This window comes from Entelurus aequoreus, linkage group LG21 (genome assembly GCF_033978785.1).
Source record: "Entelurus aequoreus isolate RoL-2023_Sb linkage group LG21, RoL_Eaeq_v1.1, whole genome shotgun sequence".
NCBI lineage: Eukaryota > Metazoa > Chordata > Actinopteri > Syngnathiformes > Syngnathidae > Entelurus > Entelurus aequoreus.
Window position 1 is genome coordinate 48,813,768 of NC_084751.1, and position 20,427 is coordinate 48,834,194.

The 20,427-nt window shown below is 38.8% G+C and overlaps 1 protein-coding gene across 4 annotated transcripts in view; it reads left to right on the forward strand.

Moving 5' to 3' along the window:
• Positions 1-20,427, forward strand: part of LOC133638792 (glutamate receptor ionotropic, NMDA 3A-like) — a 79,397-nt gene that overhangs the window by 12,976 nt on the left and 45,994 nt on the right. For 3 of the 4 annotated variants that reach the window (XM_062031744.1, XM_062031746.1, XM_062031747.1), the window contains exon 2: positions 3,298-4,004. In XM_062031744.1, coding sequence (XP_061887728.1) covers positions 3,298-4,004 — 707 coding nt within the window. The remainder of the gene's footprint in view (positions 1-3,297; positions 4,005-20,427) is intronic. The other variant, XM_062031745.1, reaches the window with a different exon arrangement.

The following is a 20,427-nucleotide window of genomic DNA, read 5'->3' on the forward strand; positions in this document are numbered from 1 at the left end:
GAACATATCAAGATAACCCTCCTAAATAATTTGAAATAACAACAAAACCAATCTAAAGTAGCCAGAAAATAAATTTAAGTAAGCATTTAACTAGGGCTGCAACAACTAATCGATGAAATCGATTAAAATCTAGTATAAAAATAGTTGGCAATTAATTTAGTCATCGATTCGTTGGATCTATGCTATGCGCATGCGCAGAGGTAATTTATTTTTTATTTTTATAAACCTTTATTTATAAACTGCAACATGTACAAACAGCTGAGAAACAATCATCAAAATAAGTATGGTACCAGTATGTTTTTTTTTTCCCAATAAAATACTGGAAAGGATAGAAATGTAGTTTGTCTCTTTTATCCGATTATTAATCGATTAATCGAAGTAATAATCGACAGATGAATCGATTATCAAATTAATCGTTAGTTGCAGCCCTACATTTAACCTCTCTCTCTATTCATTTAAATATGATTATAAATATGTCAAGTTTTCCCTTACTTCAAAGTGTACAGTAGGGATTAACTGATAAACATAGGGCATAATACAAATCTTAATATTACATTGATTATATGATTAATATTATAAATGCAGCTTCCTCTATTTTTAAAAAACGAGTAACATCTCTGTTTCTAACTTTATTCTATGGGCAATGAGATACAAAAGTGAAACTTGTAGATAACTTTCTCCTATGCTGCCACAGATAGATTTATTTTATTATTACATTTTGTCCATCACTTCTCCTTGTTCCAATTTGTTGGTGTTGCGTATAAATACTTAAAGGGGAACTGCAATTTTTGGGGAGTATGTCTATCATTCACAATCTTTTTGTGAGAAAATAACCCATCTTTCTTTTTTTATGCATTATAACTTCTTAATAGAAGCTAACAAGGGTCAGCTCAAAATGAGATTCACTCTATTCCGCCTATAAAGTGCTGTAAAAAAACCTCCATCAACATTTTATATAAAGTACACCCTGTAAGCATATATGTAATGTAGTAACAGCCTCATTCTTAATAACATTTCATATTTACACATTTTGATTTATTTTTAGCAATTTCCTTTCACAAAATAACTAGTTTTGTTGCCTCTGCCTTAACACGGCACTAAGCTCCGCCCCCTCTGAAGTCACAGGGGATACAAAGGATTGCTATTGCGACACCCAGTGGACACATTTAGAACAGCTATTTTTCATTCAAAAATGTCAGCTCATTTTTATACTTACCAAACTCAATAAAACCTGTTCCCTACGTTGGACACCCCTGGCATAGAGGAACATTTGAATGTTAGTTGAGATCTTTTTTTCAAACGAATTATGGCCAATAGTGCTTAGCTATTAGACTACTTACAATATATTACTTAATATGGTTTTCATGTAAAAAGCCCTCATTTTAAAGGTGTGCACATGTAAACACTGGCTTATAAAAACAATATTGCTAAAACTTGGTTAATGTATTGTTGCAGGTTTTTGATTTTTTTTAGGGGTCTTTATGGGCGCAATATACTGTATGACTCCCGTTAGCTGCATTGTTAGCCACCTCGTACTTGTTTTTATTTAACCAGGAGAAATCCCATTGAGATGAAAAAGCTCTTCTTCAAGGCAGTCTTGGCCAAGAGGCAGCAAAGTTACACATAAAATGACATTCACATTAAAATGACAGGATGGACATCAAGTAAAACAGTTCCAGATAACCGAGGCTGCTTCAAATGCTTTCAGTTTGAATTTGAAAGCATTAAAGGATAAAAAATCAGTCTGTTTCCAGTCTCTGTAACAAGTTTGAAGTACAAGGAGCTGCAAAGACAAAAGCTGTTTTTGGATTTGACAAATTAGAATGCATGAACAAAAGAAAGACAAGTGTTCTTGTCTTACACACGGATTGGGAATGGCAACACAATTGCAAAACAAAGTGCAGTCTCCATTTAAAGGTGAGCTTTGATGACTGTGTTGGTGTTAGAATCCAACACCATCCAGGTGGAACCAGCCATTTCCTATTTTTAATAGTAGTCATGGACATTCCTAATTTTATTCAAGCAATCATATTATTGAACTTTCACGGCTTAATTCAATTGATAATAACATTTATGACGTATATTTTACAACTTACATATTTAAATGGCAAAAAAAACATATTTGACTTTTAAAAGAGCCCAGGGTCTGTGGCTCAGGTGCAAGATGACCTGCACCCACTTCGACACCCTGACTGTGTGGAAGAAGGACACAAGCAGAAGAGCTTGGCAACACATTTTCATGCTGCTCATCAGTCTGGTCACACACTGCTGTGGGACGGCCTTCACTTCTCAGCAGGAAGTCTGAGGATTGTCTCTGATTGACACCACTTTGTGAGGCGAGCGTTAAGTAGTACTACGGTGTAATGAAATTGCCGCCGGTTGCAGAATGTAATCTCCACTTCTTTCTGCATTGAGATTGGCTTCAATGAGGACATGCTTTGTTGTTCCATCACAACGTATCTACTCGGTGCAGCAATCAATGTAGGGTTCTCCTTGTCTTCTTACCCCTTTGTGACCATAGGGTCCAATTTATGAGAGCAAAATCTGAACAGAATGTTTGGGTTTGATCACAGGGAGTTCAAACAATAGTCATTAGCAAGAGCAGAATAAGATGTTTGGCATAGTGTGTGAAGACTTGGCACATTTTGGGCACAACAGACAAACTGAGTTGTGCAGCACATTCCCGTACAAATGGGAGTTTAATGAGAAAATAAACAGCTTTTATTGGCAAAAATAATCTAGTTAACACACATTTCCATGATGAACATGAGGTATTTAGTAGAAGTCATTTAGGTTTTATGATCCACATGTTGTGTAACTCGTGATGTGAATAATGATATTCATAGAAGCAGCTAAGTGGAGGTTGAAATCCATTCTCTTCACCTCTGTGTCTGGTCTCATAGAACAAATTGAATTCCGAGAGAGAAAGTCATTCCAATGCTGGATTCATAAGCCATTTTTATTTCCTCCTCCACTTCACCCCATCTGTTTTTGAAGCCTCATCTTCCACACTATAAGGTCTCCCATTTTCTACATCCTTCTATTGGCTTCATTGACGAGAAGCCCGTCTCATTTCCCCTTTCCTGATATTTCTTTATCATCTTCTTGCCCTCGATGAAATCCAAACGACCTCTTTATCTGCCTCCTTATCATGTCACTAATGTCACCATTTGCATTCCTCACAGTCAATCCTTATCTTTCCCTCTTTTGTTAATCCCTTTACCTCACCTGCACCTCACTGTATACCTCTGGCTTTTTCTTCCGCATCTAAAAAGTGAACCGTTGTCTTTTGAACAGAATCCTCTTCATTTCCAAATGGCCATGCAGACAGTGGAGGCCCCAGCATCTCGTCTTCTCTACTCCCTGCTGATGCTGAACGGCTGGTGGGACATCAGTGTCCTTCTCTGCCAGGAGTGGGACGTTAGGGATTTTTTTTCCCTCATCAAGAATAACACCCGTTTCCACCTGGGTGCTTTTGTCAACTTGACCACAACAACCTCAGCGCCTTCTTTACCAACCTCTGCAGGAGCGTTAGGTGTGGCCACAGGTGCAGAAACGTCATCATTTTCCCACCATTTGTCCTCATCTTCTGATTCTGCCTCCTCCACTAAAGTGGACCATCAGCAGGCTCTCATGCGGCAGTTGGAGGCCCTAAGAGAACCTTCCTCCACAAAAGGTGTGGTGACGTTCGGCTGTGACATCCGGGAGGTGCGGCGCCTGTGGACGCTGGCCACTCGGATGACTTTACCGGAATTCCACTGGATTTTGGGGGATAGCCAGAATGTGGCTGAGTTGAGAACAGAGGGTTTACCCCTAGGGCTGCTGGCTCACGGTGTCATGGCGTCCCATACTCTGGATCACTATGTCCATGACTCGCTGGAGCTGGTGGCACGGGCTGTGGGAAGTGCAGCCCAAGTAAAACCGGCCCTGGCGCTAATTCCTGGAACTACAAATTGTATGGACGTACAGCAGAGCAATGGAAGCTCAGGGGAATACTTGACAAGGTAAGGAATTACATCCATCTAAATGAGATTTTTGCTCTTCTACAACATTTAAATTACACATCTTGTTGTTTATTACAAAAGCGGGTTAAACAGAATTGGCCAGATTCTACTGCTGGGTCAATACACCTTCGCTTGGCCTCTTGTTGCCAGGATACATTTGTGGAGCAGGAACAGGTCGTTTACCTCATGATAAACAATACTTGTATCACACAACAATAGAACCACTGCATAAACTGAACATTCACACCTGAAAACGTTTGTGATCCTAATGGAATGTATAAGTTCTTACCCTGGGTGAGTTAATAGCAGAGTTGTCTAGTTAATGGTGAGAAAGTACCATTGATTGAAACCCTTGAAGCAAATGATCTTGGCTATTTTGTTGAACTAACTAGACTTGGCCACAATGCTCTTTAGTGCTTGGCAGGGACATACCGTTGGTGCACTGGACTGTTTACACCTTTTTAACAGCTCACTTAAATTGGAAGAAGCCCCTGGTGAGTGCCAAGCGTACCCAGAACACTTTAGGACAAAGGCTACTCAATGGAGCAACAAAATAAACAGCCTTGTTCATTAGCCTTGGCTGTCACAGTGTCTGTTTTAAAGGCAAGTGGAAACAAATACAGTGGCAACAAACTAGTCTTTATTGAGCATCTTTCTTTAAACATTTAGGGGTTTTGCATGAACTCTAATCAGTAGAAAATATTTTCTAGGTTTTATGATTTATTTGTATTAATTAATTGTATGACTTAGCTGGGTTTGATATGTAAAATACAACATTTTGTGTTCTATCATGTCTGTGAAGAGCATTGTGGAATTTTTAAGAGTTTTGTTTTTAGCCAACTTCTCCAGCTTAAAACCAAATATACTCTAAAACTAGAAAGGCACTCTTGTTATTTTGAGCTGATCTTGGTAGATGGAGCTGTGCCAATTCCAAATCTGGTTGGACATCATTCATCTCGCAGTGTGCTGAGGCAAACTTGATTGGTTGGTTTCAAGCGGCAATTCAATCATCGGTTGAATTTCTGGTCCGTCAGAAATTGCGAACTACGGTGGCCAACAAGGCCAAACGAGCAGCGACATCCAACTGCTCGGCTCAGTGTTGTGACATGTTGAAAAAATGACTAAGAGAAGTGACAGAAAAAAGGTTGTTTATAGTTCTACATGTATTTATTTTTCTTTTCATGTTTGTTACTTACTTTTTGCAAATGTGTTAAGGCCAATTATTTGGGGGTCTTAAACAATGGCATTGTGTGTGTGTGGGCAGGGATAAGGTTAGGTGCGTAATACCCTGCCTCACCTTAGCCGTCTTAGTGTAGAGGCAACCTTCAACTTTTCATCTTAAATCAAGGCAAATACACTTAGGAAAAAGCCTTTGTTTCGCGGTTAGCATTTTTTCTCACAAGCATTCTCAGATATCTTCTTGGTGTATTTGAAAGACACTACGGACACTTTCAGGATCTAAGTGGGACACAATTATAGAGTAACGTGGAATCACTTCAGTCGTAAGCTTTGACTTTCTGTCACGGGCGATTAAATGGTACAATGTTAGCCGGACTTTAAAAGCCCACTTGAATAAATGATACAGAGCATGATCAGCTGTAGCGCCTACGCACTTGGCAGAGGTCATTAGATGTTAATAGGATACGGATGGTAGATGGAAGATGGCAGGGAACGTGATTGGTCTAACAGGTCAAAGCTGATGCAACATAATAAAAGACAATATTTGCGCAGGAAATTGGTCGAATGCTTCAAACCATAAATTGAAATGAAGGAAATTGGTCAAATCAAAGCTAAGTAAAAGACAAAGCAGCAGTTTGGATGCAGATTATTAATTTATTATTGTTTTCTCACTAGTCTTAAACAACTGCAAAGACTCAATTATTACAGTAAAAGTACATGAAGTGTATTATTACACTACATCAGTATTGTAATCCTCACTCCACTTCCCATCACTTTGACAAAGCAGGATCACATGCAGTACTCAAAGTCTTCCTTCCCTGCTGTGATTCACCTTAAAACAACTGAATCAGCAGCAGAGCCATCGTCTCAGGTTGGGGAATTAAGCTTGTTCCAACATCACTCTGTTTGTAGAAGCTTATGAATTATTGATTAGTCTCTCAGTGATTTACATATCAGTAGGCGAAGAACAGTTAGTGACACCTGAAATCTGAATGTCGCTGTCTAAACTCCAACAGAAATAGGATTTAGACCGTAAGAACACATCATAAAAGCCTACCTTCATCTGCATTTATGTGCTGACTGACACTGTATACAGTGTAGATGAAGGGCAAATGTCATGCTGAAGTTACTTCCTGTTTGGCTGCACTGTAAAGTAAGTTACTTCCTGTTTGTCTGGACTGTAAAGTAAGTATGCATCCATAATGTTGTAGCAGACACATTTATAACAATATGTACAATATTTTCAGTATTCTGGTCATTTTAAGCATCACACCTCCGACTTCCGTCAACAAATGTGTGTTTTCTAATCATGGCAGACTTCATAATAGACCACGGAGGACAAATGAGGATTCTTATCTTTTTGAAGCTGAATCTACAGATGATGAAGTACTAGTTATATAAGCTGAGTGAGCACGAAGAGAGGGTGAGATGTTGGAGCAGACCGGCATGACTTGACGCTGTAAATGTGGAGCTTGCCAAGTTACGCCCACAGAAATGGAGTGCTTCCGCTGCACTGAGTGGCACAAAATGTTATTATCGATGGCTCTTTGTATCTCACGAGGAGGACACTTCTCAAAGAAACTGCATCACAAAGAAAAACAAACTGCCTTTTTTTCCACCTATCCAAAATTAACTAGAAACTTCCCCGGCCAGCTGGACCAAACTGTGCATGGAGTAAGTTACTGTAATATTGATCATGATACAAGCAGCACACCATGCCTGTTATTACAACTACACTGTCTGGATAGCTGAGTACAAACAAAAGATGAAATAATACTTAAATATGATTGTTCATGTTTGTCACTCAGTACAGATTGCTGTCCTATCACAGTGTTGTGTGTTACAAAGTCAAACACTATTCAGCTGCTAGGGCAGAAACTATAACTCAATCAATCAATGTTTATTTATATAGCCCTTAATCACAAGTGTCTCAAAGGGCTGCACAAGCCACAACTTGAAAGTGCTAATGTCGCTAATGTGGTAGCAGTAGCTGTGAACAAGGCCATGTTTTAGTGTGCTAGAAGATATTTAGTCAGTGTTCACTCTTACAATAACAATGTCACTCCAGCCTGTTCTTATATCGATTACGGAATGCAAATGAAGTATTTTTGGTGGTTTTTGGATGCATTTTTAGAGTTATTTAGAGGCAGAAAGAAAAGAGAAAACAAAAGGGAAAACTATGGCATAAGAGGTGTTTCACAACAGTGGTTAAGTAGTTATTTAAGTAATAGATCTCAATATGTGGAAATTAATAAGACTAAATCACAGCCAAGAAGAGTAACTTGTGGGGTTCCACAAGGCTCGGTATTGGGACCTAAGTTATTTATGCTCTATTTAAATGATATTTGTTCAGTATCTAATCAATTGAAATGTATTATGTTTGCAGATGATACAAATGTATATTGTTCAGGAGAAGACTTGAAGGAAGTGTTGAGGATAACAGATGTTGAGTTGATTCAGCTAAAAAAAATGGTTTGATATTAATAAGTTATCATTACATGATAAGAAAACTACATTTATGGTGTTTAGTGGTGCAAGGAAAAATTGTGAAGCAAAATTAAAATAAAATCTAGTGGAAATTGATAGAGTATATGAAACTAAATTCTTGGGAATAATAATTGATCATAAATTATGTTGGAAACCGCATATTGAATTTATAAAGTGAAAAATATCCAAATCCATTTCTATTCTTTATAAAGTAAGACACATGCTGAATAAGAAATGTCTGCATATGTTATATTATTCTTTTGTTTTTCCATATTTAACATATTGTGTTGGAGTTTGGGGAAATGTTCATAAAACACACATAGACCCAATAATTAAACTTCAAAAAAGGGTCATTAGAATAATACACAAAGTGTGCTACTATGAACCTACCAATCCATTATTTATAAGTTCTAATGTGTTAAAATTTTCAGATAGTGTGTTTTTAAAAACAATGGAAATTATGTTTCAAGTAAAGAACAACAGCCTTCCAGCTTGTATTCTTAGCTTATTTTAATTAAGAGGAGAAAACTATCATTTACAGGGGATATTGATTTTTGACATAGGTGAAGTAAGAACGAATAGAATAATAATAATAATGGATTAGATTTTATATCGCGCTTTTCTATTATTAGATACTCAAAGCGTTCACAGAGAAGTGGGAAGCCATCATTCATTCACACCTGGTGGTGGTAAGCTACATTTGTAGCCACAGCTGCCCTGGGGTAGACTGAATATAAAATACAAATGTATTTCAGTTTTAGGAGTTAAATGGTGGAAGAAGCTCAGTAATGAGCTGAAGACATGTAGTTGTTAGAAAGGTGAAATAATTGAACATGATAAAATATAGTAACAATTACTTTCATCCCATTGTTTTGTTTTTTTAACGTTGATGTTCCAGGCAATCTAATGTTCAGTGAATGTATAGGATAGGCAAATATAAGCGTTGGCTTCAGCCTATTGCTTTTTCGGTCATTCTTTTTCTTTTCTTTTCTTTTTGTGTGTAAATGTGTATGATTGTTAAATATGCATAATCTGTGCTGTTAAACTGGTCACACAAAATGGTTGATGGTTGATTATATGACCGAAATAAACTTATTTCATTCATTCATTCATTCAGAATGGATCGCTCTCATTAACAGCATTGCGAGCAGATTTTTACAAATTCTACAAATAAAAATAGATTTGTGTTCTTGTCTCTCATAAGTATTGTGAATGATAAGCAAAATTCCCCCAAAAAAGTGCAGTTTCCCTGTAATAACAGCTACTTTTCAATTATCACTTGCTTCCAGTTAGTGTTTTCTCTCCGATTTAGGTAAATAAACAACCTGGCTAAAATTAGAGCATCTGTGGCAACAAGAATGTATCTTATATTTAGTAGGATTACATTGACTTGGTTGTGTCTTATAGCAAAAAGCAGACTGGAAGAATTGACACTGTCAGTTGTGTTTGCTGACATTTAGGCTATATTAACACTGCAGGGTCGGGTGTCCAATTCTGATTATTTTTGTCAGATCCGATCTTTTTCAGTGGCTCTTCACATTAGAAACAAAAAAGAAAAAGTGATTTCTAATGTGAATGCAATCTGACCCGCATGCGGACATGACGTCGCACGCACTGCAGTGTTTAGGAAGTAAACATGGCTTCCACTGTAGTCCATCTCAGTACGAACACATTTGTGGTCATTTCAAGGATTTTCTGCAATCAAAGTCAACATTTTCTGAACCGCATTATTGCGCGTAGAAGATTAAGAAATAAGTATTTTGGCAGTTCCACATATGTAAGGAGCCTGGGTCGGAAGTGAAAAATGGTGAATTGCTGTGTTCACACGGACATGAACTAATCCGATACAGGTCACATATGGGCAGAAAAAAAATTGGAATTGAGCTGCAGTGTGAAGAAGGCCAAAGTCTATGAACGCGTCCTCAATGGGAACGCTCCCACGCTCAGGTGGCATTCATCCCACCAGAACTTCATCAAAAAGTGATAGGCGTCATAATTATTTGCCAATATAGAGGGTTAAAAAATATATAGTTGACAACGGAGCAGAAAACAGCTGAAAGTAAAATGTTTTAGGAACTCAGGTGAAACTTCCACCACTTCTGTCTCTGACTGCTCGCCCACACACACACACACACACACACACACACACACACTCACACACACACACACACACACACACACACACACACACACACACACACACACACACACACACACACTCACTCTCTTCAAGCACACATCAAAGCCAAATAGCCTGTAAAACTGCTTAAATACTGGTCCTCTTTCTTCTTAATCTTCCACTTGCAATATTTGTGTTCAGAAAACGTTGACTTTGATTGCACAAAATCCTTGGAATTGCCAAAAATGCACCAGGACTGAGACCTACTTGAATTGGACCATGTTGACCTCTGCAGTGTGTGCGACCTCATGCATGCGGGTCAGATTGCATTCACGTTAAAAATCACATTAAAAGATCGGATTTGAAAGAAAAAAATCTGAATTGGACATCCGACCCTGCGGTGTGAAGGTAGTCTTAGTTTATGGTGCCAAAGTAGACTTGTGAATAATCCTCGTCTTGTCAATAAGAAGAAGATCATTACTTCTAATCCATCACTCGTTGATGTTCCTTCAGTGTCACAGTGTTGAGGTATCAGGTGTGGATGAGCTCACCTGGAGACAAGACTTGTCTAAATGCTCTGTGACAGGTGAGCAGCACAGATGCTGTAGCTGCTCACAAAATGCAAACAAACATGTCAATCGTAGGAGCAAATAAAGATCCATTGCAGGTATTTAACATACATTACAAAAAGCAATAAAGATTTGTTGAATCTCTACTTCTGGCCCGCAATTTGTCTTTCAGCCATTAATTGAAGTGAGCCCACAATAATTCTGAGGTGCAAAAGCACCAATAAAGGAATAAAGACGGTGGAATGCAACGTTGAGGAACATCCAGGCAGGAGAAAAAGAAGGTTGATGTGCGTGGATTAAAAGTCATGAACACACAAACTTGATAGGACGACTAAATGAAATAACCAGCTTGGCTCTGCAAGAGAGAGACCGAGAGATAAAGAGAAAGATGCAGATTGGGATTGTCTTGATTTTCTGAAAATGAGATGTAAAATGCTGCCTACATTTGCATTATGGGACACTAAGGGATGGCTTGGAGCTAATTCTCTACTTTTCTGGCGTTTTCCTTACATATCAATAGTGCAACATAGTAGGTCAATCATCTGAAATAGGTAAGGGATTTGTGTTCTTGGCCTTGGACTCGTGTTGGTTTGCTTAATTAAAACAATTCAGTTAAAGTAAAAAAAATAGCGTTTGCAAAAGTCTGTTTTTAAGGACAAAGTGTGCACTTGCATGTGGACAATAGGCAGAAACACAGAGTTAAATATGTTTATTCACTATCTCTGTTTGAGGCTGTATTTTTACACCTAAATATTAAAACATCTCTAGACTTTTTTTTTCTTCTTTCTTTTCCCGCTATGTCCATAATCCTTTTTTAATAATTCTGTAAACACATTTTCAACAGCTGACATCATTCATTCTTTTAAAAGTTAGCAACACGACAAGAAACAACATACTTTATGCATAGCTTCCAAAGATGTTACACATTATTGTACTTATGCATTTTTCAGTGTTCTTAAAGGGTATGTCCTGAGTGATAAATTAAACATTTATGGATATTTTTGATTCATCCTGTAGTTTGCAGGAAGTATATACATTATTCATACAATTGATTTACATTTGAGCGATAAGGAAGCAGGGATCATTTATAATAAATTGAACATTGTGAAAAGACAGCTGCTGTCCCTAATGCAATGACTAACTACCAAATGGTGGTGTTGACATGTTGATTGATCATGTTGCTTCTTGGTATTTATTCAAGTCAATCAGAGCTTGGGTCAAAGAACCTGACGAGTACAAAGCTGCATTCAGTTGACTTCCCAGGTGTGATAACGTAGTTGCGTTAGAAAAATATATTTCTTATCTGCATGAAAGTTGTTTGATGGCTCGGCTTCATTGATCACCGTTATCTTGAAATTACCATCATATCTACTCCTCTGTTGTTGGTGCACCACTCCTGACCTTTCACATGCTTTGTTGCAGCTGCATGCTTCCAGGTCACCTGGTGTGTGTGTGTGTGCGTGTGTGTGTGTGTGTGTGTGTGTGTGTGTGTGTGTGTGTGTGTGTGTGTGTGTGTGTGTGTGTGTGTGTGTGTGTGTGTGTGTGTGTGTGTGTGTGTGTGTGTGTGTGTGTGTGTGTGTGGGTGTGTGTGAGCGACAGGAAGAAAAGCACTGTTGTTTGGCGCAACTTGTTTGTTTACATGTATGAAGACAAGACGGCACATCTTTTTCAGACATTCATCTTGGGAATAAATGCAGTCTGTTAGGTTTAATATGGTCACACATAGGGCTGAGCCGATAATACCATATCAATATGTATCGCAATAGGAACAATCGATACCATTTTAAATGCGCTCGATAAAATATTTGATATATTTCTATATTTTTTGTTCGGAAGAAACCAGAAACTATGAAGCAAGATTAGTTTCATGAAGTCACTCGTACTTTGGGAACACAACAAACAGGAAACAGGAAGTGTCACTGAAGAGTGGGAGGGGCATGCTAACAGCCAATCAGGTGACAGTAACAACTACACCTGATTGGGGCCGTGCCAGCAACCTGAGGGTTCCTGGTTCGATCCCCACCTTCTACCAACCTGGTCAGATGTGGTGTGCAGTGTAAACAGGACCAGAGTCCAGCTGGTTGAGTCCTACATAATAAATGTTCTTTATATTGAACAAGCTTGTGTAAGTAAAAGACTTCCCTGTTAGCTCTGTGGGTGTAAGATTGTTTTAGAGCCCCCATAAAAGCAGTGGTGCTTCCTCACTTGTGGATCTTCTGGCCTGGTTCACAGCAAGCTGACACGTTGCTGTGAACCACACTTGGTTCACCAAGCTGTCACTCTCCAGACATCACTCTCCTTTTATGAATGACACAGGAAATAATCAAAATGTCATTTTATGTGGCGTGCAGGAGTCGTTTGCGGCGCCGACCCTGAAAGGAAAGTTACACTTTATTATGATTTGTGAACTTCTCTTAAGGTGGAATTGTGTTTTAAGGGCGCCGCATCCTTCAGTGACGGCCATAAAAGCATCTTCCATGCAAATGGATGAAATGAAGCAGAAGATTATATTTGCACTCAAATTCCCTGAGCATTTACACTAAATATAAATCAGCTTTATGACACGGAACACCACTAAACCACAACTTACAGTACATTTACCGCCATGAGAAAAGGGACCTAATGTCAGAGATATAGCGTCCACTCCAGTAGACATTTGATTTTGGTCTTTTATTTTGTCAGTTCCAGGTGCATTCTGCTGTTTTTAAGGACTTTCCGCAGAAAAAGCTCATCAAAAACCATCTCTATGACAGCACTTTAGTGTTTTTTTTCAAGATTCTGCTCCAAAATTACGAGTCTCTCACAAGTTTTTCATAGAACTGGCGGGTCACCAGTTGAGTAGCCTAAATGATGACACAGAGAGGCTCTAAAATTGAACCTTAAGGTACACTACAAGTAGAACTAAAGAAGTTGAACAAAATACTACTGAAGTAAACAAACTACAGCAACACAAAACAGAGAGTGTTGTGTTTAGAAGGAGGGAGTTGACGGCACAGACACAAGGGGGCAGTATAGCTCTATATTTTTTATTATATATATTACAATATATATAATAATCAACAATAATACTATAAATAAACTAGAGAATGGAGTGTGACAAAAATTCAGGAGTGTGTGGTGTTAGACTAGGTGTGGGAATTACATGAGCGTTTTACCGTAGTGTTGAATCGAGAGGAGGGACAAGGCAAGAAGGCAGTCCGTGGGGCAGGCAGATGGTCAGGGCGAATGGCGAGGCGTCATAGGTCCGTGTCCAAGCAGGAGGTCGAGAATCCAAAAGGGGCAGACAGAACCAGAGGGGAACAACAAGGGATCACAGAAGAACACGAGAAGACAACAGGAACATCAGACACGGAAACAAGGAAGTCACAGGGGGAGAGCGGGTTTGCTAGATGGAAGCCAGACACGGGGCGCTTACAAAGGTAACAGAAGATTGGCTACGTTCTGGCAAAGGTTCCTTGGGCCCGCTGGTCATTATGCAGCTCGCCCTCATCAGTCCCAGGTGTGCTGATTGTTGATTGCCCACAGCCTTGCCGGCATGTGGGCGTGTCTCGGCGCGCTGCCAACGGAGGTGCTGGCAGACCCAGCTGCCGGAAAAAAGCGTGTTCGAGCCCACGCTGTGACAGAGAGGACTTAAAGGCCTACTGAAAGCCACTACTAGCGACCACGCAGTCTGATAGTTTATATATCAATGATGAAATCTTTACATTGCAACACATGCCAATACGGCCGGGTTAACTTATAAAGTGACATTTAAAATTTCCCGGGAAATATCCGTCTGAAACGTCGCGGTATGATGACGTATGCGCGTGACGAAGTCAGAGTAACGGAACTTATGGTACCCCGTAGAATCCTATACAAAAAGCGCTGTTTTCATTTCATAATTCCACAGTATTCTGGACATCTTTTGCTATTTGTTTAATGAACAATGAAGGCTGCAAAGAAGACAGTTGTAGGTGGGATCGGTGTATTAGCAGCGGACTACAGCAACACAACCAGGAGGACTTTGTTGGAGAGCTGATTAGTGGTCGAGACGCTCACCTGCTCCCGGTCACTAATCAGAGAGATATGTATTCCTGCCACACTCTGCCTGGAAGTCTGATGGGCAACATGCGACACTTATGTTGGTACGACTCGCTTCTTTTGTTGGCTCTGTCATGATCTGTGGTCTGGATTATGTTTTTGTTGTTTTTTGTTAGTTTTTGGACTCTTTTAGTTCCTGTTTGCGCTCCCTTGTTTATTTTAGTTTCCATGACGACTTATGATTTTCATCTGTCTCTTGCGTTCGGGTCACACCTGTCTCTAATCAAGAGAGGCTATTATTTAAGCCTGTCGTTGCCACTTAGTCGGTCTGGCGACATTGTTCTTTTCATGCCATAGTTCATGCTTGTATTCATGCGATTGTTTCATGCTCTTTTCATGCTTGTATTCATGCGATTGTTCGATTCATACCGTGTCCACGTAAATCGTGTTTATTTCATGCCCCAGTTTCGTGTTTGTTCCACGCCATAGTTTATGCTGTTTGTTTCATGCCACAGTTTCGTGTTTGTCCCACACCATAGTTTATGTTTGTTTACCTCATGCCCTGCCAAGATTTCTTGAGAAGATTAAAATCATCTCCTACCTCACGCTGTCGTCCGGAGTTGTCCGTTCTGCATTCCCGGGAGAACGACCCTGCAGTGAGCCGCAAAACCCCCTCGTGATAGGCTCATCTTTTGCTAAGCGTTACTGTAACTTCCTGTGCCATCAGCACGTTTTGTATTTTCCTATTCTTGCCAGATTATTGGATTAAATCATCTTTCTTACCTGCACACTGCTTCCTGACGTCCATCTGCATCTTGAGGAAATGACCACGGCACAACACAGATGTGACAAATGTGAGGCTCTCCCAATGTGTTGACAGTGGTCCGACATCATCAGGAGCACTTTAGTGTTGTAGGAATTTGCTGCAAAAGTGTATCCTGCAAGCAGTAAGTAGGACGGTAGAGTGGGGGCCATTCCAAGGGCTCTTGACAAAATACCTGGTGCATCCGGAAAGTATTTACAGTGCTTCACTTTTTCCACATGTTCTGTTACAGCCTTATTCCCACATGGAATATATTCATTTTTGCCCTCAAAATCCTACTGGTCATACCCATAATGACAATGTGAAAATGGTTTTTTTTCTATGAGAAATAATGACATGTACATACAATAAGTATTCACAGCTTTCGCTCAGGATTTTGGCAGCAATTACAGCCCTACCACATTGTCTTTACGGGGTTTGTAGAATTTTGAAGGAAAAAAAGGAAATTATTCCATACAACATAACAAAATGTGAAAAAGTGAAGTGCTGTGAATACTTTCTGGATGCACTGAAGATGATTGTACAATTTTGCCTGGGTCACAAAACAATGCAAGTGCAATATAAAGTATTTGATAACTTTGCATGCATGACCTTCGCTTGAGCTTTTAACTCTTGAACGTCTTTCCACAAATAACTGAATTGAAAAAATATAAGTTAAAATAATGCAAATATGATTACATGTCTTTTTTTGAGGAGCTTTGTGGAGTCTTCAAGTGGTCTTTCACACATTTATTTGATCTGCGGGCTGCTTCGTGTGGCGTCTTGCTGCTGGGAAGCAATGCTTTGTCCTGAGGGCGTCTTAGATTGCAGAGGATGGTTCTGTTTGCCAGTTTGAAGTGAGCACAAAGTACTTCATGTGCAGCACAATCCCTCGCTCGCCACCACACTAATATACTTTAGACCATGGGTCACCAACCTTTTTGAAAGCAAGAGCTACTTCTTGGGTAGTGATTAATGCGAAGGGCTACCAGTTTGATACACACTTAAATAAATTGCCAGAAATAGCCAATTTGCTCAATTTACCTTTAACTCTATGTTATTATTAATAATTAATGATATTTACACTTAACTGAACGGTTTAAAAGAGGAGAAAACACGAAAAAAATTACAATTAAATTTTGAAACATAGTTTATCTTCAATTTCGACTCTTTAAAATTCAAAATTCAAACGAAAAAAAGAAGAGAAAAACTAGCTAATTCGAATCTTTTTGAAAAAATAAAAAAAATAATTTATGGAACATCATTAGTAATTTTTCCTGATTAAGATTAATTTTAGAATTTTGATTACATGTTTTGAATAGGTTAAAATCCAATCTGCACTTTGTTAGAATATATAACAAATTGGACCAAGCTATATTTCTAACAAAGACAAATCATTATTTCTTCTAGATTTTCCAGAACAAAAATTTTAAAAGAAATTCAAAAGACTTTAAAATAAGATTTAAATTTGATTATACAGATTTTCTAGATTTGCCAGAATATTTTTTTTGAATTTTAATCATAATAAGTTTGAAGAAATATTTCACAAATATTCTTTGTCGAAAAAACAGAAGCTAAAATGAAGAATTAAATTAAAATGTATTTATTATTCTTTACAATAAAATATTTTTTTTTACTTGAACATTGATTTAAATTGCCAGGAAAGAAGAGGAAGGAATTTAAAAGGTAAAAAGGTATATATGTTTAAAAATTCTAAAATCATTTTTAAGGTTGTATTTTTTCTCTAAAATTGTCTTTCGGAAAGTTATAAGAAGCAAAGTAAAAAAATTAATGAATTTATTTAAACGAGTGAAGACCAAGTCTTTCAAATATTTTCTTGGATTTTCAAATTCAATTTGAGTTTTGTCTCTCTTAGAATTGAAAATGTCGGGCAAAGCGAGACCAGCTTGCTAGCAAATAAATAAAATTTAAAAAATAGAGGCAGCTCACTGGTAAGAGCTGCTATTTGAGCTATTTTTAGAACAGGCCAGCGGGCTACTCATCTGGTCCTTACGGGCTACCTGGTGCCCGCGGGCACCGCGTTGGTGACCCCTGCTTTAGACTGTTGAAAATAACATCTTCTGACTGCCCGAGAGAGAGATTGTCTTCAAATGGCAAACATTGTCACTTTTTAATCTGACCAGATGGAGACCTCGTCACACCCCGAGTCTAAACCTTGTTTTTTCTATGAAACCAACTGAATATTCTTATTTAAACCACGCAGCTTGCCACTAATACATTGAGGACTACCTAAAGTCATAATAATGCAGCTGGTCTGCCAGACAACAAGGCTGAGCAGAAGAATCACATTTAACAAATAATCAGAGCCCTCTAGATAGTTTTTGTCAAAGAAAGTGTCTTAGTGACATCTGGTGAAGACTTAAGGCTACTTTGACATGAACGCACGTGTTGCTCTTCTCAACGAGCAGCGTTGGTCTGAGGGTCCCTCACATGTCTATAAGCACTCAGTTTGCTTTGTGACAGAAAAGACCAACAGAAGAAAGTTCCGTTGTAAACACATGAGTTCTGCTTTTTATGTCTTCGACCCACTTTTGTCATGGCCAATTAAATCTGCAGACTGCCTCACATGTCATGTGTGTGTCCACTACTAACTTCTCTTTCATTAAATATGTACATCTCACACCTTTATTCTGACTTCATGGATTACTTTGGTGTATTTCAGCTGCTTGCAACAGTAAGAGAGCAGCTTTTTAAAACATGTAAAAACCTTGATAAGGTTTTTGACTTTTTGAAGATGAGATTAACCTATCTAGAATCTATTTATATAAACCTCCCTAATAGTTTGGTTTTGTGTAAGAAATAAATGTGGTATTGTTTTTCACCAAAAAGTCCCAAAATGTAATATAATGTAGCCAGAATATGAATTGAAATGATCATATTGTCACGATTGGTGAAGCGATACTTGGAGTGTGACCTCAAAGATGTCAGGTAAGTAGAAGAATGTTTGATTAGAAAAACGTGTAAAACAAAGAGTGCTGACGCCCACTCGCAGAGGGAAACCACTTCACAAAGATTAGTTCTCAGAGAACAAGGAGCAATGATTAATCAGGCATGTACAGGAGCCTGATTGGCAACCAAGAACAGGTGTGTCCCGGTTGCCAATCAGGGACAGGTGTGGGAGCCTGTGCTCAATGGCAAAATGGAGGAAGTGACAATAAAACAATAAGTGCAGCAGACAGGAACTTAGACCACACACAGGTAATCAAAAACAACACAACCGTGTGACACTAATAACTTGTCATTGTTCACTGAAATATGACAACAATCTGTCAGGTTTTCCTTTACTTCAGAGAGTAAAGATGGCTGACTCTCGAAGTATCAGTATGAACCATAATAATACATGGTAGTTAAGATTATACATAGCAGTGGTGTCAAACATGAATCAGGGTTTAATCCGGCCGTCAGATGAGTTTGCTCAACGTAAAATTTGCTTCATTTTCAAATGAAAGAAACTGCTGTTCTCAATGTGTCCACTGGATGTCGCCATAGCAAATATGTTACACAGCATCTCTCCCTCGACCAACGTTAAACCCGCTTTGAAAACATCCTGCTTTGGCAACCTCATTTTGACAAAACGTCTGTCAAAAAAGAGAACAATGGACGCATTTCATGGAATCTGCTTTTATAGCCAATCATGGCACCCACCTGTTCCCAATTAGCCCGTTCACCTGTGGGATGTTCCAAATAAGTCTTTGATGAGCATTCCTCAACTTTATCACTCTTTTTTGCCACTTGTGCCAGCTTTTTTGAAACATGTTGCAGCCATCAAATTCCAAATGAGCTAATATTTGCACAAAAAAAACCAAAGTTTCTCAGTGTGAACATGAAATATCTTGTCTTTGCAGTCTATTCAATTGAATAGAAGTTGAAAAGGATTGTATTCTCTTTTTATTTACCATTTACTTGGAGTGTAACGGTACACAAAAATGTTGGTTCGGTACGTACTTCGGTTTAGAGGTCACGGTTCGGTTCATTTTCGGTACAGTAAGAAAACAACAAAATATAAATGTTTTGGTTATTTATTTACCAAATTTGCAAAATCTTCCACCAAAAATATTTTTCTTAGTGTAATATTTGATGTGAAGTAATGGGAACCTTGGATAGGTCAATAATTCATAATAACATTGATTTTGATTCAATATTATGTTTTGAGCAATGACAGTTTGAAAGAAAAAAAAACAGCTTTGTTTTATTAGTCAACATTGCAACTTTTTCTAAATTACATTTAACCTTTAAGCTTTTTTTATTTCACTTCTGTTATGTTTTTGTTTATTTGAATAGTATTTTTAGAATGTGCCGTGGGCCTTTAAAACATTAGCTGTGGGCCGCAAATGGCCTCCGGGGCACACTTTTGACACCCCTGCTATAGATAATAAAACATTAAATCTATGGATAAAAAGCAGAGCCTGGCGACGTTTATCATAACTCTCTCTCTCTCTCTGTCTCTGCCCCTCCCTCACCAATGCTGCTGTTTGTTTTGTTTTTAACCCCTTCTTAACCCTGAACGTACATTGAAAATACACGCAACCCTAACTCAAAATGCCGGACATTTGAGGCGTTTAAGAAACTCCGCCCTGACAGCTCCGCAAAAGAGGACATGTCCGGTGAAAAGAGGACGTATGGTCAGTCTATCCTAGCCCGTTAGCTGCTAGCATGCCGTGTGTTGTGCCTCAGTGTGCATTGTTTACACAACGTGCGTTACGCTACTTAATATGTTCGTGTGGAAACTCATTCGGTACACCTCCGAACTGAACCGGAACCCCCGTACCGAAACGGTTCAATACAAATACACGTACCGTTACACCCCTACCATTTACAGAAGGTGACAACTTCACTGCTTCTGGCTTTTGTAGATAATATAGAAAAAAGTGAATGTCCTTTCATGAAAAACTTGTGATGTCTGCATCTTAGAGGTGAGAAGCAGCCTTTAGAGAATGGATGTTTTCTCACCTTCATCACTAACATCTTTGCGCTCGGTTGAAGGAGGATGTTCTCCCTGCTGCTGAGGTGAAATCCTCATGTTTGTTGGAGTGCTTGTGTCGTCAACTTATCAGTTTGCCGGTGGTTTGACGTAGGAGACGTCATGTTTATCTCTGCTAATGTGATGGCGAGTGTTTGCTTTGCTTCTTGACACTCACTCACTTTGTTCACTGAGAGGCTGGCGTGACCATGGACCCGTGCTATGTCCTATGCTGTAACACTCACACACACACACACACACACACA